At 36.1% G+C, this 23,855-nt stretch overlaps 2 protein-coding genes across 2 annotated transcripts in view; both read left to right on the top strand.

Moving 5' to 3' along the window:
- Nucleotides 1-17,593, top strand: part of LOC128211327 (WD repeat-containing protein 11-like) — a 48,303-nt gene extending 30,710 nt beyond the window's left edge. The window contains exons 23-31 of the mRNA XM_052916002.1: nt 360-425; nt 703-787; nt 1,850-2,047; nt 3,540-3,706; nt 5,239-5,333; nt 6,854-6,951; nt 7,987-8,067; nt 9,857-10,001; nt 11,314-17,593. Of these exons, the coding sequence (XP_052771962.1) occupies nt 360-425; nt 703-787; nt 1,850-2,047; nt 3,540-3,706; nt 5,239-5,333; nt 6,854-6,951; nt 7,987-8,067; nt 9,857-10,001; nt 11,314-11,456 (1,078 nt within the window). The 3' untranslated portion in view covers nt 11,457-17,593. The remainder of the gene's footprint in view (nt 1-359; nt 426-702; nt 788-1,849; nt 2,048-3,539; nt 3,707-5,238; nt 5,334-6,853; nt 6,952-7,986; nt 8,068-9,856; nt 10,002-11,313) is intronic.
- Nucleotides 17,594-20,217: 2,624 nt separating this feature from the next.
- On the top strand, nt 20,218-22,379 carry LOC128212288 (uncharacterized). Its single transcript, XM_052917664.1, has one exon. It carries the CDS (start codon nt 20,240-20,242, stop codon nt 21,494-21,496), a length of 1,257 nt encoding a protein of 418 aa, XP_052773624.1. The 5' UTR covers nt 20,218-20,239; the 3' UTR covers nt 21,497-22,379.
- Nucleotides 22,380-23,855: the final 1,476 nt, after the last annotated feature.

The raw sequence follows: 23,855 nt of genomic DNA, 5'->3' as shown, positions 1-23,855 counted from the left end.
CATCAGTTTGTTTTGACAGATTTTAGGGAAGAAGACTAACCAATCAAAATCAGTTCCAAAAATAATCTCAGTTTGATAAGCATGTGGGTGGAGCTTGTTTGTAGAATTTATGTAAATGTAATGTCAGAAGTGGGCGGAGTCTCATCTGCTTAGAGGGAGAAAGGACAAACCAATAAACAAGCATTTCCAAAAGCAAATTCAGTTTGATTGACAGGTAGGTCTTTAGATGACTTTTGATACAGATTGCCTCATCATTCTCCATGTGCAACCATAAAATACCCCCCCTCCCCCCAAAAAAACAAAAAACAACATTTTCAGTTGTGAATGGTTATAACTCTAATATTTTTGTCCTGTTTCAGAGATCTGCAAGAATACCTTTGCAACCCCAGATTTGGCACTGCAGAACGGTCCCTCATTACTGCAAGGTATGCTCCAAGGATTTATCATTAAACAATCATGCATGGCATGTGTATATGCATAACTTGTGCTCATTTTTGTAAATAAATAAATGGATATGCGACCTCATTTTTTATAAAAAAATCACTGTTAAATCATTATTTCACTGGGTTTTGAAATTCAAGCCCTGATGGATTCGCAGAACACTCTCGAAACTCAACGATCAACAGTATATATTGTTATCATTTATGGAAAGTGGTCACAAATTGTGCTGTAAGATGTCAGTATACTTTTCGCCGATTTCAGACTGTATGGGGATGAGTCAGACGTGAAATTTTGGACCATAGCTCTCCACTACATGAAGAATGGAAGGACGGAAACAATTAGCAAGGTATGTGTAACATATTCACTGCAAATTGTACAATATGTAATGCTAGGTTATATAATGCTATGATAGATAATTGTAGGATATAAATGCTAGGAAAGATAATGCTAGAATAGATAACGCTATGATACATATGCTAGGATAGCTTATGCTAGGATAGAAATGCTAGTATAGATAATGCTTGAATAGATCATGCTAGGATATGTAAAATAGGCTAGGTTTTGCTAAGCTAGATAATGCTAGGCTAGATAATGCTAGGCTAGACAATGCTAGGACATATAATGCAAGGATATATCATGTTAGGCTAGTTAATGCTAGGATAAATAATGCTAGGACATATAATGCTAGGATTGATGATGCTAGGACATATAAGGCTAGGATAGATAATGCTAGGACATATAATGCTTGGATAGATAATGCTAGGACATAAAATGCTAGGATAAATAATGCCAGGACATACTAAATAATGCTAGCACAAAAAATGCAAGGATAGATCATGCTAGGCTAGATAATGCTAGGAAATATAATGCTAGGACAGATAATGCTCGGGTAGATAATGCTAGGACAAATAAGGCTAGGCTAGATAATGCTAGGCTAGATAATGCTAGGACAGATAATGCTAGGATAGAAAATGCTAGGACATATAAGGCTGGGATAGATAATGCTAGGACATATAATGCTAGGACAGATAATGCTAGGATAGATAATGCTAGAACATATAATCCTAGGATAGATAATACTTGGATAGATAATGCTAGGATAGATTAATGTGCTAGGATAGATAATATGCAGGGTAAAGATGGTGGGGAAAATGTGAGCTTCAAGACCTGAAATGACTTGATTTTATATGGACAAAAACTTAATATGATCTGTAGTAAGCAGGCAATAACTTTTATCATATTCTCTGGAGAAAAACCCTTATATCCTTTACAGTAAAATCACCTTATTCTTGTTTCCATAGAGATACTTTAGAGCCTTAATAATGCATTTTGATGTTTGTGAATATATTAAGATTCCAAATATATGCCTGCATACAAACATACCGTACATTTACTTTGTTTTTATCAGAGCTCCAGCAGTGTGTTTGTGAAGCAAGACACGGGTGACCTTTACATTCCAACCAATCCTGTTCACCAGGAGTCACATGACCTTGTTGACCTTAGTAACCTTGGAGATGAAGGTCAAAGGTCATCACTATGCCAACAACACAGGGGCCAGTCGTTAGAGAGATGTTTCGATTTCTTGTGTGATAATGAGAGCTATAAGGTTTGTAGCTGCAATAGATTTAACTTTGGTTGACCTTTAGTGAGGACTTTCTGAAAGATTTTCTACGGTCTGTACCATATGCGACCAATAAATACATGTGTTACCTTTTTTTAAAACAACTATATGTCTAATAAATGTTCTTTATTTCAACTGAAATCAGACATACCTGTAACATGTCCAATTTTTCAATCTTCCAAGGCCAAAAAAGCTTCTTTGTAATTTTTTGTTGGTATATTCTTTCTCTATTCTCCAATCATTTCTAAATACAAAAAAAAATATAGCAATCACCAGGAATCCACAATTCACACAATTGTAGGAGACCATAACTTAGGGCAATCCAGTAAAACATATTGTCCCCGGGGGGAAGGCAATTATTTAAACAGTTTATGGGTGGGTGTCTTTTTTGGCTAATTTGGACCTCAAAAGGGTTAATTTGCTTCTGTAGAGGGGGGGGGGGGGGCATAATTTAAAAGTGCCTTCCCCCCGGGGGTTATATGTTTAAATGGAATAGCCCTTATTTAAGTCCTTAAAAAATTGAGTAAAATGGTATATTAAAGCAATTTTTTTCTTCAAAATTTTAAATCTTAAAACACTCTGATAGTCACTCCATGTTTGTTCCCCCAGCACCCTGTCCCTTTTCGGCAGTACCTGTCCTCCTTAAAACCTGGCTTAATGATGCACTCTCACAGATTGAGCATTTTAAGAATTTTTTTATGTTTTGTCTTGAAACGAGCCAATTTTTGCGAAAATGCATGGAAACCAATTATATAAGACTGCTGACAAAAATAATAGATCGAATATTTTTATATCTAAGTTAAACTAAATAATGCTTTATGCAATTTTCTTAGACCTTTAGTAACGGTTTAAGTCATAAAACATTACGTTTCGAACGGAAATATGAAAATCTGCGATCTGATCTTTTGTCAGCAATCTTTTATCATTGGTTTGCAAATATTTAAGCAAAAATTTGCTCTTTCCAAGACAAAAAATAAAAAAGTTGTAAAAACGGTATATCTGTGAAAGTGCAGCTTTAAAGCCTACCTCATACTCAAACAAACTCCCGACTAATTATTCAGGATTGACAATTATCAGCTATAAGAACCCCTGGTTAACATTAAAATATTTGTTTCATTATCTGTGACCAATACTTTCACCTACAGCTATGAGCATAATGTACCGGTTATTAAAGGAGCTAGACACCGGATAATACAATAGCAAGACAAAAAGAAAATTGTCTGAAACTTTCATAAAATTAACATCATTGTGTACAACCCATTGAATCTACGACACGCATCTTTTACATTTTTTTTGCGCCTTTATCCTATACTTTTTACTAGAGTTGTCTACAACGTAAATCCCATCAAGTTTAAAAATAGCGCTGGTATATTTATATGTAGTCATAAACAGAAATTATTTACACTGGTGTCTAGCCCCTTTTATGTCACATATATTTTTGAAATACTAGTTATAACATATGATCCACTAATTTTAGGCGTACCAGTTGGATCGTGTTTCCCTACACGACAGTAAGCGGGTGACATACCAGCACACCAGAAAGGTTGCGGAGAGCTATATTATGCTAGGCCAGACTGACAGGGCTGTACAATTATTACTGGAGACTGAACCTGAGTCGGACAGCTACTATGTTGACTGTTTGAGGTAGAATGTTGTCATAAGCAATGTCAGTGAACTTAGGATTTTCTTCAACATTCTTTGATATAACTATATGCTAATTTTATTCAATGATTGCAACACACAAGTCAGAATATATATGTAAGCATATATTTAAGAAATATAACACACCACTGAGGGTCATATGACATTATTAGGACCGGCCAGTCAGCCACCTAAGGTGTATATGGACCGAGGCGTTAGCTGAGGTCCATTCACCTTTGGGGGCTGACTGACCAGTCCTTATAATGCCATATGGCCCGAAGTGGTGCGTTATATTTCTTATATTATACCGAACACTTTTCATTACAATTCAATATTTTTAAAGCGATTTATATGTGTTTTATTGAACAAAGCTAATAATGTTTACTTGCGACAAGTTTTCGCCGTTGTGAAAATAGCAAGCCACACTTACCAATTGTATGACATCAGCGGTCCATATTACATTTTTGGTGAGGTCCGGACGGGCCAAAAATATAATATGGACCGCTGATCATTAAACTAGATTTTCATCAAAATACAGTGATAAACGGACCGATAGAGTTTATATACAAAGAAGGGACAAATTTATGTGAGGTATAATATATATATATATATATAGGTATGTAAGCATATTTATTTTATAAAACAAACACACAGAATTGTTTACAGCCCCGAGCATGGTTTGGGACTGCGGTCTCTGGTACTTATTTCAGTAACTATTAAAGCATGTTGTGAAGATAATTTCATGAAAATTGTTAATTTAAACATACATATATATTTTACAATGATTGTGAAACAAGTTATTACAACATTACATTAATCACTCTCGATGGCACGATTTTACGCAAGGGTGTGGTCTTGTGGGGAAAAACGGGAGTACCTGGAGGAAACCCACTTGTCAGGCTTGGTGACCACAAACCAAACTCACATGCGCCCAGGCCGGGAATCGAACCTGGGTCGCCTAGGTGAGAAGAGAGTGCAATAACCATCGCGCTAACCTGACAATATTGTTAATATATAGAGTTCAATATGAAGTCATGAATTCAAATTCTTTTGAAAAATAATTATGAAGAAATTGCTGTGAGTGCAGAAAAGGGGCAAAAACCTTGTCATAACTAAAAACTCAAGATACTCGCATGAAACTTTTTATTATAAATTAATTGCTTTTAGCTCGATTGTAACGAAAGCTGATAGCTTATGGAATCACTCTCGAGTCCGTTTCCTGGTTAGAAACCAGTACTTGAGTCTATTTTGAGAGCCGTGAATAGTACCCATGGTGGGGTTTGAACACGCAACCCCTTGGGTGAGAGGCTGACACCTATACCACTAGACCACTCTAACATGAAACTTGGTTCACATGTACCCAGTGACAATACACACATGGTTATATGGCCCAAGACAATGGCTTTAATAAATGTTGTGTTAAACCACTGTTTGACTGAAAAACAAAACACAAAACAAAACAAAACTGACAAGAGTAGGCCTAAGTATGCATTGTTTTTTTAGCCTTTCCTATCATTTGAATATACTTTCCCCAGGTCGTGTCTAGTTGCCAGCATCAGATCGTCAGGAGCTTCTCAGAGCACCATAAAGCTAGTGGCCACCAATCTTATTGCCAGCGGAAAACTGCTAGGTAAGATATTGTACCATATCATATCAGTCATATCAGTCATATCAGTGATATCAGTCATGTAAATCATATCGGCGATATCATTCATATCAGTTATGTCAGTGATATCAGTCATGTCAGTCATATCGGCAATATCAGTTTTATCAGTCATAAAAGTCATATCAGTTATGTCAGTCATATCAGTCATATTAGTCATAATATTCATATCAGTCATATCATACATATCAGTCATTTCCGTCATATCATTCATATCATTCATATATGTAATCAAAACCAGTCATCTCATTTATATCAGTAATATCAGTTATATTAGTCATGTCAGTCTTTTTATTCATATCAGTTAGAAGAATCATATCAGACATATCAGTCATATCAGACATATCAGTCATATCAGACATATCAGTCATATCAGTCATATCAGACATATCAGTCATATCAGTCATATCAGTCATATCAGACATATCAGACATATCAGTCATATCAGTCATATCAGACATATCAGTCATATCAGACATATCAGTCATATCAGACTTATCAGTCATATCAGTCATATCAGACATATCAGTCATATCAGTCATATCAGACATATCAGTCATATCAGTCATATCAGTCATATCAGACTTATCAGTCATATCAGACTTATCAGTCATATCAGACTTATCAGTCATATCAGTCATATCAGACTTATCAGTCATATCAGTCATATCAGACTTATCAGTCATATCAGTCTTATCAGTCATATCAGACTTATCAGACTTATCAGTCATATCAGACTTATTAATATTCATATTATTCATATCAGTTATATCAGTCATATCATTAATCTCATTCATCTCCTTCCTATCCGTCATTTCAGATAGATCAGTCATGTCAGTCATATTATTCATTTCAGATAGAAGAGTCATATCATCCATACTAGTCATATCGTTGATATCAGTCATAAAAGTCATATCAGTATTTTAAACAAGCCTGAATGAATTCATTAGTGCTTGGCGTACCTGTTTTGAACAGGCCCTGCTATATTAAATTCGTAATTTGAGCAAGCCCGAAAAGCAATTTACAATGATGTGCTTTGGGAGCTATTGCAATTTTCAACTGCTGTAAATTCCAAACAAAATCGGGTTTATTCCAGCTGAATTTAGTTAGATCCAATCATATCCAAGCTAAGCAAATTTAGGTATGATTGATTTAATGCTTTAATGTTTTAATCTTGTCTTTAGTTATCTTCTACTTGTTAGACTTGTCAGTATGAATCATTATTATCTATTGCTATTATGAGATTGTTATTGGAAATTGGAGATTGGTTAATATGAATGCCCTTAACTTTACTGTTCCAAGCTCCGTATGGGGAAAGTTAATGCTTAATTCAATATTTTCTCCAGCGATTTGGTCATAAAAGACCTATTAGCAGAAAGAACGCATGATCATTTAATTTTGACATCTATATCTTTTTCCTAATCCAGTAAAGTTCAACATACAAGTAAATCCCCCTGGTAGAGCAGCATTTTTCTGTCCTGTTTCAGAGGGTGTTCAGCTGCTGTGTCTGATAGACAAAGGCCTGGATGCTTGTCGCTATCTGCAAACATATAGCGCCTGGGAACTCGCAGTCTGGTTAGCCAAGGTAAGGCGCAAACAAGGATCATAAATATATGTTGTCGATAGTGGTTTATCAGTGAAATATTATACAGATGTTGACTGTTGAGGAGGTTTCATCAGTCTATCATATGCATTTTGACCAATGAAAAGGTTTGAAAAAGACCTATTAGCATATAATGATGAATTTATATTGCTAGTCAGATGATCTGAGGGTCTGTTTCACTTTGAGTTGCTTGCGTAAAGTCCTGGCCCCAAGTTCTCGAAACGTCTTAATGGCTTAAGTAGCTTATTTCAATAAGCCAAAATACTTACTTAAATTTGATTTCGATGAATGAAAAATGGTTAAATGTAATTGTAATAAAGATAATTCCTATATAAACTCTTAAAAAATCTTAGTAAATATAACACAAATTATAGAAAGAAATTTGGGCCTGAGGTCTAGACCGAAAGTCAAGTGCGATGTATCTTTACGCAAGCAAGGGAAAGTGATACAATCCCACTGACCTTTCCTTTGGTCAAAAGGTATTTAAAAGACTGATGATATGTCATCGGTCAATGAATATCTATTCTGAAAGACATAGCTATTTTGGATAGTGTGTAGCACCCATGTAAACTGATGTCAAATGTTTGTGCCAAACAAAATTACACAGAATGCTGTGAGGTGATGATGAGATGGGTGGAGCATCTGAGTAGCACCCATGTAAACTGATGTAAAATGTTTGTGCCGAACAAAATTACACAGAATGCTGTGAGGTGATGATGAGATGGGTGGAGCATCTGAGTAGCACCCATGTAAACTGATGTAAAATGTTTGTGCCGAACAAAATTACACAGAATGCTGTGAGGTGATGATGAGATGGGTGGAGCATCTGAGTAGCACCCATGTAAACTGATGTAAAATGTTTGTGCCGAACAAAATTAGTATATTATGTGTTTTTTCAGTCTACACTTGATTACGCAGAATGCTGTGAGGTGATGATGAGATGGGTGGAGCATCTGAGTAGCACCCACGTAAAACAATTTGTGCCGAACAAAATTAGTATATTATGTGTATTTTTAGTCCACACTTGAGTACACAGAATGCTGCGAGGTGATGAAGAGATGGGTGGAGCATCTGAGTAGCACCCATGTTAACCAGAAGGTGAGTATCTACCAACAAATAACCTAGAAAGTCTATATTTAATATAGTATATCATGATGTACACATCTTGAACTCTATACATTTATACATTTTTGATGAGGTTAACATGACGCCATGCTTGTCTGATAAAGCTTGAGTGGTTCCAAGGCTGTGTAGGATTATAAAATAAAATGATTTCTAATTTGTATGTGCATGTATTAACCTATCTTTTTTTCTTATTGCATTGGTCAGCTCAATGTTCTACCGTATTTGTATCATGTTGCAGTCAATTTATTGTTATACGGTAAACAACACAAAGTGCCTTTCTCAAAAAAGTGTGTTAAATGTTCATTATATCTGCATTAAACACAGCTGTATTGGCACTGTATCTAAAGTGAATTTTTCTTTAACCGAGTGAATTAAAATGGGAAAAAAAGGCACCTTTGCATTTATTCTGCACTAAAAGCATATTTATTTCTGATAAAAAGCTCATTAAAGCACATTTTTTTTGCATTAAAAGCGCATTTATTCTGAGTTAAAGCACATTTTTTCTGCATTTAAAGTGCATTTTTCTGCTTTAAAACGCATTTTTATCTTCATTTTAAGTGCATTTTGGTAAAGTGTGTATTTTTTTTGAAATGTCATTTTCATGAAAGCTTGATTGGAACAATGATGTTCTAGGAAATCATACAATTATAATGAGTTCTTCATTTTTTGTACTTACAATCTCCTGTAGCCTGTTGTATAAGACCAGTTCAGTTTTCAGTTTGAATTAAGTTATACGAATCATTTATTGATTGGTCAATATTTATTCAAAAATAATTATTAACCAATCAAATCATTTTAATGAGTCATCGACCAAAGATAGCTTGTGTACAACTTAGTAAAGTTTCATACAATTGGCTGGTAGGTTTAAACAAAGATTTTCTATTTAACTCTAAGCAGGAAAATGATGTAAAAAGCCATTAAAACATGTCTGATCCATTTATTGGCAGCAACATTTATTTAAGGTGCACTCTTACAGAGTGTCAGTTTTGCAGCTTTTTTTTGTTGTCTCAGAATCGACTGATGTTGGCATCAATGCCTTTAATTCAGTCATATTAGATAAATCACAATAGAACAGATCTTAACTTTAAACACCAGGCAGCATGCTTTATGATTCAACAGTTATTCTAGTCATCGAACGATTACTTCTGACCCCAGAGCACAGCCGTGTTGCTGCTAATCTCACCTTGGGCTATTTCCATAAGGTCATTGAGATGCTTTACGGAATGAGGCAGTTTAACGGGCGTCCAGCAGGGTGCTTTTTAATGAAACAGTTATTCTAGCAGTCTAACAATTTACTTGTCCCTTCAGAGCCCAGCCGTGCTGGTGCTTCTCTCCCTTGGCTATTTCAACAAGGTCGTTGAGATGCTTTACGGAATGAGGCAGATTAACCGGGCACCCAGCATGGTGCATTCTGATTTACAGTGATTCTAGCCATCGAACGATTACTTCTGACCCCAGAGCACAGCCGTGTTGCTGCTAATCTCACCTTGGGCTATTTCCATAAGGTCATTGAGATGCTTTACGGAATGAGGCAGTTTAACGGGGCGTCCAGCAGGGTGCTTTTTAATGAAACAGTTATTCTAGCAGTCTAACAATTTACTTGTCCCTTCAGAGCCCAGCCGTGTTGGTGCTTCTCTCCCTTGGCTATTTCAACAAGGTCGTTGAGATGCTTTACGGAATGAGGCAGATTAACCGGGCACCCAGCATGGTGCATTCTGATTTACAGTGATTCTAGCAGTCTAACAATTATTTTTCACTCCAGAGCACAGCCGTGTTGGTGCTACTTTCCCTGGGCTATTTCTACAAGGTTATTGAGATGCTGTATGGAATGAGGCAGTTTAACCGGGCTGCGTGTTTTATTGAGTCGGCGATGGAGTTTGGACTATTAAAGAAAACTGAAGAAAACGGTATTGTATTAGTGCATTTTTCTCGGAGCCAAAGTGTAAATATGTTTAAGAAAAGTACATGTGCTTGTATATAAATATCTATGTTTTTTAATTAAAGTGGTTTCTCTGAATATGAAAACATTTGGTCTATTAAAACAATCTTTTCAATAATTAAGGGGTGAATGTTTTAGTACGGTAGTGCTATTCATGTGTATACGAAAAAGTTGTATGAAAAATATCTTATTAATTATTAACAGTCTGGCAGTTCATCTGTGTATTCAAACATTTAATTAGTGCAAGGCTTGTGAAGTCCAACAAATTTCTTGTTTATACCATCCTCTGCACCCCAGCGTATCATAACCTATATTTTCTTATGCGGTGTGGAAATGGCTGAGAAGTTACGGATGTAATCTCAGTTCAAAATAATCCAATGAGATCACGGCTTAAAAATTGTTTTAGGCAGGATAATGTTAAATATGCCAATAGCTCTTCACAAAGGAGATTCTTTCCTTTTTGTTATCAGCTATTTCATTGGTCAGAAAATGCTTATGAATATTCAAGGTTTAGGAAGTTTCCCTGGCCAATTTGCCCAGGGTATCATATAGCTTATGATATGCTGAGGTGCCGAGGGTATCATATATGTTATGATATGCTGGGGTGCCAAGGGTATCATATAGGTTATGATACGCTGGGGTGCCGAGGGTATCATATAGGTTATGATACACTGGGGTGCCGAGGGTATCATTAAGGTTATGATACGCTGGGGTGCCGAGGGTATCATATAGGTTATGATATGCTTGGGTGCCGAGGATGGTTTATACGAGTACTAACCAAATGTTTCCATACACAGGTGAAATATGTATATTCAATGTTTATATTTTACACTAACTAATTGAGAGAAAAAATGATGAGATAATTAAACTGAAATGCTGAAAAATAATGCTTAAAAATATCATTTTAACATTTAAGATTTTGTTTTTCTGAGTCTGAGGCAAGAATAAATGAGCCTTGAGCAGTTATTCACTTATGTCCCAAGCCTGAGTTTAAGCCACAGGCTCAGAAAATCAAAATTTTAATTTAGTTTTAGAAATGCTATTACAGGTGAAAATATGGCCAAAAGTGCTGAATCTGTTACAAATAATCCTATGTCAAAATTAGTGATATTAGAGATATTTTGAAACATTTAAGAATTAAGTTTTTCTGAGCCCTACTTTTTCAACAAAATCCTACTTTAATCCCTACTTTCTTTGTAATTGGTCACTGGAAAGCCTAGGTATGCATTTCCTATTTATATCAAATGAAAAGCAAACTATTGCTCTACTTTGTAATGCAGGAATGCTACTGGAGGCAGTATTTCTGGAGTACGCACGACAGCTGTCAAGTCTCGGCCATAGACAGTCTGCAATCTACTACTGCAGCCTGGCAGGCGACAAAGGGGAGCAACTCTTGAAGGAAATTGAAATACTGTTTGCTTAAGTCAAGGAACAATGGGCTGTCTGTCTACACATGATTGTAAATGGCCATTTGAATTGGCCTGTTTCAGACTTTTTTCATTGGTTCAGTGGGTCAGGACTTTAAGTTCCCCTGTTTTTCAAAAAAAGTTGAGCTATTGGGATGGTATTGGCGTTGTTGTAAGTGTTGTTAGCTATGGTGAAGTAACTTAAATCTAACCTAAGCTATGCCTCAAAAACCTGTTAAAGATATTCAGATGAAACTTGGTACATATGTTGCCAGAGCCATTTCACCCATGTTAGCTATACCCATAAATCAAGCTTATATTTGTTGAGTTATGCCTCTTGTTTCGACTGAAAAAACAGCAACAGTCCAGCATTTGCAAAATGAAACAAGAGATAAACATGATGATGAATTAAAAAAGCCCCCTCTCCAGGGAAAACCCCCCAACAACATTAGAGTTGGAGCGTGTTCAGAGAGTGTGCCTGGTCAATACAAACAAATTTGTTTTTGAAGGATGGTCTTTAAATCTGCACTCTCACAGATTGTAAATTTTGACATTTTAAAAATGAATGGTTTCAGAATCAGCTTATTCTGGCATCAATGTCTTCTATTTAGTGATGCAAAATAACTCACAATAGATCATATCTGTTTGAAAGACTGCCCAAGATTTCATTTTTCCTAAAGCGTTAATTATGCTTTTAGTAAAACATAATTTTTTTCAAACTTATTAAAAAATATTTTTTATGACAAACTGCGATATCATATTTTGTCAGCAGTCTTATATCACTGGTTTCCACACGTTTACACAAAAAATGACTCTTTCCAAGACAAAATATGAAAAGGCTGTCAACACGGTCAATATGTGAGAGTCCAGCTTTAACAAATTGAGAAGTTTCACATGACTTTATATGGAATTAGAGTCAGTAGCTGTGCATGTATATTTGTGCTATTTAATGGTTTTAGCATTTTCTTGTGTTCTTCTGTTTAAACTTAATTCCATGATGCCTCCTTTCTCCACATATACTTGCGGAATAAAGTGACAGATTCTAAAATAAATCCAGCAACCTTTAAAGCTGCACTCTCACAGATTTACCGTTTTTACAACTTTTTTTATTTTTTGTCTTCAAAGAGCAAATTTTTGCATTAATATCTGCAAACCAATGATAAAAGATGACTAACGGTTTAAGAAAAATGCATAAAACATTAATTTTTGAACGGAAATATGCAAATCTGCGATCAAATATTTTGTCAGCAGTCTTATATCACTGGTTTCCATGGATTTTCGTAAAAATTGGCTCGTTCCAAGACAAAAACAAAAAAAGTTGTCAAAACCGTAAATCTGTGAGAGTGCAGCTTTAAGTAAGTATTTCAAAGTTTATCACTCAAAAATTATGTTTGTTATACATGTGAATGTATTGATTTTGAATAAGAGTGTCACTTTAAAAATCATATATGTATTCAGGGCTTCCGTTAAAGGAAGTTTGGAAGTATATTACTCCCTAGAAATGGGTTAAAACTTCCAAAGTTGATTCCTTGGAAGTACAAAAACTTCCATAATTTGGAAGAAAACTTCCAACGTTGAATGCTTGGAAGTTCAAAATATCAAAACCTGTGTTAATATTACTTTTATGGTCACAATTTCAATCAGTGTTTCAGTAAATTGAAGTATTATAATATAAGGCTGTGAATTTGGCAGGTTATAATTGCATATTATTTGATTTTTAAGATACTGGTTGAAGAAAATGGAAAAAAATACTGTTGTCCGGTGACTTAAACTTCCAACTTTCAGTGAAAAACTTCCAAAATTGATAGAAAGGAAGTTCATGCTTCCAGTTTCAAATTCTTAATGGAAGCTCATGCTTCCAGTTTCAAATTCTTAATGGAAGCTCATGCTTCCAGTTTCAAATTCTTAATGGAAGCTCATGCTTCCAGTTTCAAATTCTTAATGGAAGCCCTGTGTATTTACACCTTTTAAAAGCGCATTCACTCATAGAATATGTTGATTAATGCCTTTGATCAAGATTCCAAGGGAAATACATTGTATCCGGTACATATAGTGTTCTGCAAGAGTTTGTATATGATGCCTTTCTCCCCCTAAAATCTCATCTCTTTATAATGTTATAAAGTTTATCATTTGATAAGTGGAACTTAAAGATTTTATACAATTTATGTATTTACTATTTTAACCACAGATTGGCTTTAAAGGCAAAGACCCAGTTGTTGGTTAAAAGGAATTTGGACAGTGTCTTAAAGAAGTTATAAAGTTTATCATCTATATTATTTCGATAAGTGGAATTTTAAGTTTTAATACTTATATTAAAGCCAAAGATCCCAGTTGGTTAAAGACATTATCTTGAAGATCTTATAAAGTTTATCATTCAATATGTGGTTAAACGGACAGTATCTTTAAGATCTTATATAATTTATCATTCGATATGTCGTTGAAAGGACAGTGTCTTTAAGATCTTATAAAGTTTATCATTCGATATGTGGTTAAAAGGACAGTGTCTTTAAGATCTTATAAAGTTTATCATTTGATATGTGGTTAAAAGGACAGTTTCTTTATGTGGAATTTTAAGATTTAAAACATGTATTGCCTTAACCACAGAGGGACTTTAAAGCCAAAGACCCAGTTGGTAAAAAGAAGTTGGACCGTCTCTTTAAGATGTTATAAAGTTTATCATTCAATATGCGACATTTTAAGATTTAAAACATGTATTTACTTAATCACAGAGTGGCATTCAAACATGATAATCATCAGGCCCAAAATTCTCAAAAAATCTTAAGGGTAACTCACAAGTATCTTATTTCTTTTAGCTAAATTACTTACTTAAATATGATTTTATAAAACAAAAAATAGATTATCTTATCTCATTTTTTGTTCCTTTAAAAGCCTCAACACTTTAAAAAAAAATGAAAATTACACAATTATTACCATATCAAAAATATAATACTGAGCTGAATCCTTTTATAAGGGACTTTAGATGTTTCGAGAAATTTGGGCGGGGCCTCTGAGCTGTATCCTGTAATAAGGAACTTAAGATGTTTCGAGAAATTTGGGCGGGGCCTCTGAACTGTTTTCTGTTATAAGGAACTTTATATGTTTCGAGAAATTTGGGCGGGGCCTCTGAGCTGTATCCTGTTATAAGGAACTTAAGATGTTTCCAGAAATTTGGGCAGAGCGCCCCGGGGGCTCTGAGCTGTATCCTGTTATAAGGAACTTAAGATGTTTCGAGAAATTTGGGCGGGGCCCCTGAGCTGTATCCTGTTATAAGGGACTTAAGAAGTTTCGAGAAATTTGGACCGATGAATTGGGACCGGGGGCCTCACCAAGTGTGCCCCAAATATGATTATTGAACTTGTGTATGAAACAGTAAAAGCTACATGTACGTATAGCTATAAAAGGAATCCCAATCACAGTGACCTTTGCCTTGAAAAGGGGGACCAAATCACGATTCTTGTTATTATTCCATAAATTGTGATATGTTTAAATGTTTTAAAATGGTTACTTTTTATGTTTTTTTGCATGTTTTTTTTCCATTTCTTGAACACTTGGTGTTAAATTGTTTGATCTTTTTAATTATATAAAGTTTTAGGTTTCTTTAGTTGGTTATGCAACAGTTAATTGTAACCACGGGCCCCCCAGGTCTTGGGGGTATACCGGGGATAGCCGGGGAAATGGGCCGTGTTTTTACCTTTCCAGTGGCTCCGAAGTGCCTGGTGAATGCGGTGGTTTTGTCTTTGCACTAAATATTGCGGGGAATGAGCCTTACCTAGGGTCCCTGGGGTGCGGGGCCATTTGGTGGGGATTTTACTTCCAGTTCGTCTCCGCACGGCGGGATAGTCCCCGCTATTCCCCGGACGGGGGGGGGGGGCGTGGTTATAATTGACTGGTGCATTATTGTTATAATTATGTTTGACCAAAATTTTAATGTAAGTCAATTCGATTGAGTTATTTGTGCAATATCTAAATTATGTGTTTGTAGACTTATTTTAGTTCATACAAGTACTAGTAGCTAATAAGAGAAATTTAACCTACAAATGAAATGGAGTTGCTTTTTTTCCAATATGCCACATTTAGTACATGTGAGCGTGAACTCAACAGGCTAATAACATAGCATTCTGGCAGCGTGAACTCAACAGCCTAATAACATAGCATTCTGGCAGAGTGAAATCAACAGCCCAATAACATAGCATTCTGGCAGCGTAAACTCAGCAGCCAGAATATCATAGACATAGTATTCTGGCAGTGTTAAATAAACAGCCCAATAACATAGCATTCTGGCAGCGTAAACTCAGCAGCCTTATGACATAGACATAGTATTCTGGCAGCGTGAACTCAACAGCCGAATAACATAGCATTCTGGCAGCGTGAACTCAACAGCCTAATAACATAGCATTCTGGCAGCGTGAACTCAACAGCCCAATAACATAGCATTCTGGCAGCGTAAACTCAGCAGCCTTATGACATAGACATAGTATTCTGGCAGCGTGAACTCAACAGCCGAATAACATAGTATTCTGGCAGCGTGAACTCAACAGCCTAATAACATAGTATTCTGGCAGCGTGTACTCAACAGCCTAATAACATAGTATTCTGGCAGCGTGAACTCAACAGCCTAATAACATAGTATTCTGGCAACGTGAACTCAACAGCCTAATAACATAGCATTCTTGCAGCGTGAACTCAGCAGCCTTATAACATAGACATAGTATTCTTGCAGCGTGTACTCAACAGCCCAATAACATAGCATTCTGGCAGCGTGAACTAAACAGCCCAATAACATAGCATTCTGGCAGCGTGAACTCAACAGCCCAATAACATAGCATTCTGGCAGCGTGAACTCAACAGCCTAATAACATAGTATTCTGGCAGCGTGAACTCAGCAGCCTTATGACATAGACATAGTATTCTGGCAGCGTAAACTCAGCAGCCTTATGACATAGACATAGTATTCTGGCAGCGTGAACTCAGCAGCCTAGGCCACTAGGCCGCCCGGCCGCTAACTTTACGCCGCTAAGCCGCTGACTGCTTAATTGACTTAAAAAAATATAATCGCTTCAGAGTGATTATTTGTGCAAACAAACAATTAATTTATCATTGTTTTAGAAGTAAAAACGTGTATACATGCTTTGAAATAGGAAACCGTTTTAGGCCGCTAGGCAGCCAGGCCGCTAACTTCACGCCGCTAGGCCATAAGGCCGCTGAGCTGCTTGATAGACTTTTTAGAAAAAATGTTGATAATCGCTTCAGATTGATAATTTGTGTATTAAAACAGTTAATTTATCATTGTTTTAGAAGAAAACGCATATAAAAATGCTCTGAAATAGAAAACAGTAAAAGGCCGCTATGTTAGTGTATGAATAAAAAATATGATTTATCATTTTTTTCAAAGAAAACGCATGAACAGTTGCTTTGAAATAGATTAAAAAAAAATAAGGCCGCTAGGCCGCCAACTTCACGCCGATAGGCCGCTAACATCACGTCCATCTATCAAATATTTCATTTTCATAAAAGGAGATTACAGTTTCTATTAAGAATTGTTTTACATTTTGAAAAAGAAACCAATTTAAGGCCGCCCGGCCGCTAACTTTACGCCGCTAGGCCGCTGACCGCTTAATTGACTTAAAAAATATATTCTCGCTTCAGAGTGATTATTTGTGCAAACAAACAATTAATTTATCATTGTTTTAGAAGTAAAAACGTGTATACATGCTTTGAAATAGAAAACCATTTTAGGCCGCTAGGCAGCCAGACCGCTAACTTCACGCCGCTAGGCCATAAGGCCGCTGAGCTGCTTGATAGACTTTTTAGAAAAAATGTTGATAATCGCTTCAGATTGATAATTTGTGCATTAAAACAGTTAATTTATCATTGTTTTAGAAGTAAAAACGTGTATACATGCTTTGAAATAGGAAACCGTTTTAAACCGCTAGGCAGCCAGGCCGCTAACTTCACGCCGCTAGGCCGTTAGGCCGTTGAACTGCTTGATAGACTTTTTAGAAAAAATGTTGATAATCGCTTCAGATTGATAATTTGTGCATTATAACAGTTAATTTATCATTGTTTTAGAAGAAAACGCATATAAAAATTCTCTGAAATAGAAAACAGTTAATGGTAGCTATGTTAATGTATGAATAAAAACATTGATTTATCATTGTTTTTAAAGAAAACGCATGAACAATTGCTTTGAAATAGAGAAAAAAATAGGCCGCTAGGCGGCTATCTTCACGCAGCTAAGCCGCTAACTTCACGCCGCTAGGCCGCTAACTGCACGCCGCTAGGCCGCTAACTTCACGACCATCTATCAAATACTTCATTATTATAAAGGGAAATTACAGATTCTATTAAGTCCAAATAAAAAAATAGGTCTGTTTCAGGTTACCCGACCGACCCTATTTTTTCCCGCCGACCCTAACCTATTTTTCCCTGAAAAAAAAATGTGATTTGGGTACGAAAAGCATTTGTTACGAAATGTATGTACGTAAAGTTGACAATATTAGAGTTGGATTTCTGAATGTATTTACCGTACTTCACCTTAGAGTTCGGACACCTTAAAATAATTAATTTTTCGCTCTCTGAATTCATAGAAAATAACCATTTTTACATTTTATCTACATGTATGGTAAACCTGCCTTTTTTCTTCATGTCTGCATTTTACCACTTACTAATTTATCCGTAGTTATCAATATGGTAATTACGCCTATAAGTGTAACTCCTTCATCAAGTTAATTAAAATCCCATTCAACACCATTTTATACATGCAATGAAATGAATAAACAACTTTTATCGGCTTCAGATCAAACAGTCACATTGTGTGACGTCACATAACTCTCAGTTATACCCACGAGGATCTCATGGAGAGCATGGATATTGCTATGCAGGATACATATGTGTCTGGGTGGTGTTTTTGATTGTAACTTATGTATTGCATTTCTAACTTTAATTCATCACATTAAATAGTTACCTGTATCATTGAATGTGTTGACTTTCATTGTTCTATTGATGTTTCAATGAGTATTACTGTACGATTATTGCTTCATAAAGTCTATATTAAAAGTGTGGTACAAGTTTCAAAGTTTATTGGCGGATCGTTTTACAAACATATCATGTCTGTGTTTTCTTAATCTCTTGATTGCCCTTGTTGTTGTTTTTAATCCTCCATTAAATATATCACACATCCATTTCAACAGGCAATAAATCGTTTAGGATGGGTAGTAACTAACTAACTTATCACATTGATGTATACGGTTAGGTAATCTGGCCAGGCATTATAACGATAAAGATCAATAATATTTGTCTGTGAGACTAGTAACTGTAAGTTACAATCGATGTCCTTTGGGTGTCCCAAAATTAGGTACCTAAAATAAATTATTTTTGAAAATAATAATGGATGTCCGAATTTTTAGATTGTCCGAATCAAAGGTGAATTACGGGTAGTTTGTGCTTGTGTGGCAGGTATATTTCAATTCCTGAACTGTATTTTCTTGTCAGATACAAATGTGTCAGATACTGACTTTCGGATTGATATGTCAGACTTAAGTGTGCAATTTTGGCAATAAAACCTGCATGTTACTTGTTCTTCAAACCTGAACCCCCAGGTCCTCTTGACAGCATTGAGGTTTCCTTGGCTGATGGCTTATATGGTAAATTTGCTGTCCCACTCTTTATGTAATTATGTTACAGGGAGGTTAGCTTTCTACAGAGGGTGATTGAAAGCAAAAGGGTGCATAAGGAAAAGTAAAAACGTTCCTGGAAAGTCTTAAATAATAGCAGAGTGGTGTACCATAACTTAGTTGAAATCCAACCATCATTGTCAAAGTAATTAACCAGACAAATAAAGAATGTTTCCTTTAAAGCATGGAACATGTTTAAAAGCTACTGATAAACCGGAAAATTGATGACTTTTATTTTTGTTACTTTCTGAGTCAACAGTTACTTAAATCAATATATCAAAAAAAAATATAAAAAAAATATTCCGACCTACATACCCTATTTTTTTGGCAGCGTTACCTGAAACGCACCTATTTTTTTATTTGGCCTAATGATTACGTTATTTGAACTTGAAATTGGTAGGAGTGAAAATTGTGTATGACAAAGTGAGCATTTGAACATATCAATATTCATTATAATATTGAGGCATTGAAGACATTGTGTAGAAATCAAAACATACTAATGCATTTCAAATGTCATTCATATGTATCTATGAACATGTCTTTCCTGTTTGTTGTTATTTTGATGTTTTAGTTTTGGGTTTCTCCACAAACGCTATGAAAAATACATGTACATGTATTGTAAAAAAATTAGTACGAGTATGAAGTCCTTATTTTTTCGCACCACCCGTCCAACATTTTTCCAAAAAAATCCATTAACCAATTAATAAAACAAGAGCACCGCGGAGTGGGTGCCAACGCTCGTCTGTTTTTTTTCCAAGTCGAAAAGGGGGGATAACTCAATATTAATTAAAGGCAAAATTATATGACCTGCTATAAACATGCATAGTGTTAATAGGAACACGTGTAGCAAGTTTAATGTGAAAATGTTGAACGGTTTTTGAGTTATGAGGTAAGGTTAAAGTTTTTGGACGACGACGCAGACGCAGACGCAGACGACGCCGACGACGCCAAGGCTATCACAATAACTCGACTTTTTTTCTTCGAAAAACAGACGAGCTAAAAATGGCCTTATATACTAGTGGTGACTATCCAATACAAAGAGCAGGAAATGGCTTTAGTAAGCAGGAAAGTTTCTTATAATAACGAAAGCTATGATCGTGAGCATTCAGTTCAAACAGTAATTTACCATGGATAGGGATACTTGCCAATTGATGTCACTGCGACTCTCTCGTGCGCTGGAGGACATTGGCGTCAGTGAGTGGATTATTACCAGGAGGAGGAGAATGGCGTTGATGACAGAGTCAATGATTTCTTTAGGCCATAGAGCAATAGATCCAGCTATGAATTTTTATAACTTTGGTAGTCAGAGTGAGGGTTCAACGACACTAGGGATGGACTCGGATCTTGACATGTTATTTAGCAACTTGTCAGCTCAACTAGACTCGAGTGGATGGCAGCCTGGTGTGTCATTTATTGCTTTTAAGAATGAGCGAATCCCACCCCAGCACTGCTACGTCCAGATATGTAGACCAGAATTGTCACCGCTCTTTGGTCACTCTTCTGTGAGGGACAGTGGAGGGAGATTGTTGTTGGAAAACACATGGCTGGATGAATGTGCAGCATTACATGCCGAACGTGTTGGTCAACTTATTATACGTCATGGGCCTTCAAGGAGCTGTTATGAACAATTGGATATGGTTACTGCATTTACCTGTGCAGGACTACCTGAAGAGTGCCAGTTCATGTTCAGCAGACCGCGCCCTGGACACTGGCCTAGACTTGAGACATTGGCCAAAGCAAGGAAGTGCCCTACTTTTATTGTACCACAGGGATACCCTGACAGTGAAAATAAAAAAATAGAATGGAGGTTTTCCACCTCACTGATGGAAAGACTGCTAGTGTTTGACTTTACCACGTCCCAAATGAAAGTTTACACTTTGTTAAAAATGATCAGGAAATCATTTATCAAACCCATAGTTGGTGATAGGCTGAGTACGTTTCATCTTAAAACGGCCATGATGTTTACAATAGAGAGCTACCCACCAGATATATGGAGAGAAGACCAAATTATACAATGTGCCATTTACTGTCTGACAACTCTTTGCAGATGGCTAAAGCTGGGGTACAGTCCACACTTTACCATATCTGGTGTAAATTTGTTTGTTGGGAAACTAAACAAAGATGAAAGGCATAGAGTGTTTGAAGAGTTTCAAGACTATATAAATGAAAGCCTTCAAATTGTTTTTAGCGTACAAATGGATGATTTAGGGTCAAGACTGATCAATATGTTGGATTCTGCACAATATCACACCATGATGACTAGAAACCAAATGTTGAAATCAGCATTAACAATTATGGCTTTAAAGCATATTTCACTTCCATGTCTCTACTTTAAAACATATATATTCTTAGAAAGTGTATTTGCATGCACTCCTAATTTTTAATGAATTTAATGACCTACTCAATGACCCTAGCAGATCTGACAGAAACTGGCAATGACCGCAAGAAAGAGGCAGCATCATATCTGATTACTATTCGTTTGGGCATACTTGCCTCCACACTAGCTTCAGAGTGCATTAGACTTGGTCAGCCCATTACTATGGAAAATCTCAACCTATACAAGATGTCCTTTGACTCTGACCTTCTGTCCAGCAGGCTGAAATTTGCATCGATGTTGTACTGTAGAGGGCAGTTTGTGTCTGCAACACACATACTGAGTTATTGTGAAAGTCTACTGGGAAGTCATATGGTACACTTATGTCCGTGCAACGTAATATACACAGTCCAAAGTGATGATGGGTTTGCTGATGAAATTATGAATATGAAAACATCTGATATATGCAGAACCAGCATTGCTTTCTGCGTGCAATTTACTATCCATGAACGTTATTGTGTACCTGAGCACCTGGCGTATGACCTGACTCGGATTAAAACAGCAGCATTAGACAGTGTGCCATTTCTCTACTACCTTCAGTACCTCACATACAGACAGCTGCATCAAGATGAAAGGAAACGTACTGCCTTTCAAAAACTTTCCCGTCACGTATATAGTCCATCCTTCATCCATTTTGGCCACCCAGAGACCTATTTAAATGTTCTTGCTCATTGCTTTGAAATGGAGAACATGCCAGTTTGGGCCAAGCTGCATTATAGACTGTCTTTGATACTTAAGCCAGAAAACAATGCAGCCAACTGGCATTTAAGGAGACTTTCATAAAATGCTATTTACTAGAATGAGTGAAAAAGACACGAATTTGGAATTTTGCTTAATTGTTTATCTGAGAGCTTTGATCAAAACGTATACACTGATGTAGCAGTTTTAAACAAATAAATTGTACTATTTGTAACACGTACTTCCGTTGTTGTTGTTTTACTATTCTTACAAATGTTTGGGGTCATTGAACTGTCATAGAAAGTGTCTTTCTTTATAATTCAATTTAAATTCGACCATAAAAATTGAATCATATATTTTCATTACAAAACTAAAAAAAATAACACAAATCTTTGTCAATGTTTAATGTTGGCTAATATACTGATTCATCAAATTTTGGGGAAAAAAGGTGCATATAGGTTTGCTAATGTCGGTCAGATAGTCGTTTGGTCAATCGGCAGTCCAAGTCCTGTCCGCAAAGTAACTGAAGAAAAGTTTAATCCTAGGACCACGAAACCTCAGTGGTATATTTCCCTTGACCATAAGGTCACCTACATTGTTTAATGTCACTAGATCAAAGGTCAAAGTAATAAACATTCTCCTCACAAATGGTTTCATCTAGGACGTTCACACTCTTAACGAGAAGAGGACCCCTATTATTTTTGAGGTCTCTAGTTCAAAGGTCATGACCAACAGTCTTTTAAATGTCCTTTGTGCAAACAATAACTTAAGAACAGTTGAACAAAGAGCATCAACTAACAGCCTTGGTAGGTTGCTTTCGACAAGTTGATGACCCTTATTGCCGTTTGGGTAAGTAGGTCAAATGTCACAATCAACAAACTTTTGAAAACTGAATAAGTCGAGACCGGTTCGACTTAGGACCATCAAAATTTCTGGACATATATAGTGTCATATTGGGTCAGTTGGTCAACAGATGTCAACAGTCTAATAAAAACCTTGTCCAAACGATTATCTGAAGTGGTTTGACCTAGGACTATCAAACTTATGTAGTGGATTGCCTGCGAGCAGTTGATGACCCCTATTGCATTTGGGTCAGAAGGTCAAAGACTAAGGTCTCAATCAACAGTCTTTTGAAATTCTTTGTCACCACGATAACTGGAGAACAGTTTGACATAGAATCATCAAACTTCAGTGATACGTTGCCCTTGACCTTAAATAGACCCCCATTTTTCATGACCATGGTCAACAGTATTAAGTTTGTCCGCACATAACTCAAGACTGTTTGACCTGGTACCATCAAACCTCAACTGGTTGATTTTGAGATCAGAATGTGTTTTCTAAACCCCTTAAAAAGACGTTATGATGACATATTGTTTGACAAACATCGTACTGTAAATAAGTCAGATAAAAATATAAAAAATATAAAAAAATGACAGAAGATGATGTTTTGTATAATTAAGATGTATGCTCGACCATTTGTGTTACGAATAGAGTGTCATTTTGTGAATTATTTAATGGCCAATAATCAAATGCGTTTCCATAGCAACCAGTTATTCAAAGGCACTAACATGCTTAATGTTAAAACCAACATATAAAATATGTTTGTATTTGGTACTAGAATTCCAAGTAGTTTGATGGAGCACACACCATAGTCAAACCAGTTATAATATCAGTTTATTGTTAAAGGAACA

This window comes from Mya arenaria, chromosome 12, assembly GCF_026914265.1.
Source record: "Mya arenaria isolate MELC-2E11 chromosome 12, ASM2691426v1".
In the NCBI taxonomy this organism is placed as follows: Eukaryota; Metazoa; Mollusca; class Bivalvia; order Myida; family Myidae; genus Mya; species Mya arenaria.
Note: the sequence above shows the minus strand (reverse complement) of the source record. Positions and strands in the feature narration are given on the sequence as shown.

Coding starts and splice junctions, on each gene's coding strand:
- LOC128212288 (XM_052917664.1), top strand. CDS start 20,240: ATGGATAGGGATACTTGCCAATTGATGTCACTGCGACTCTCTCGTGCG.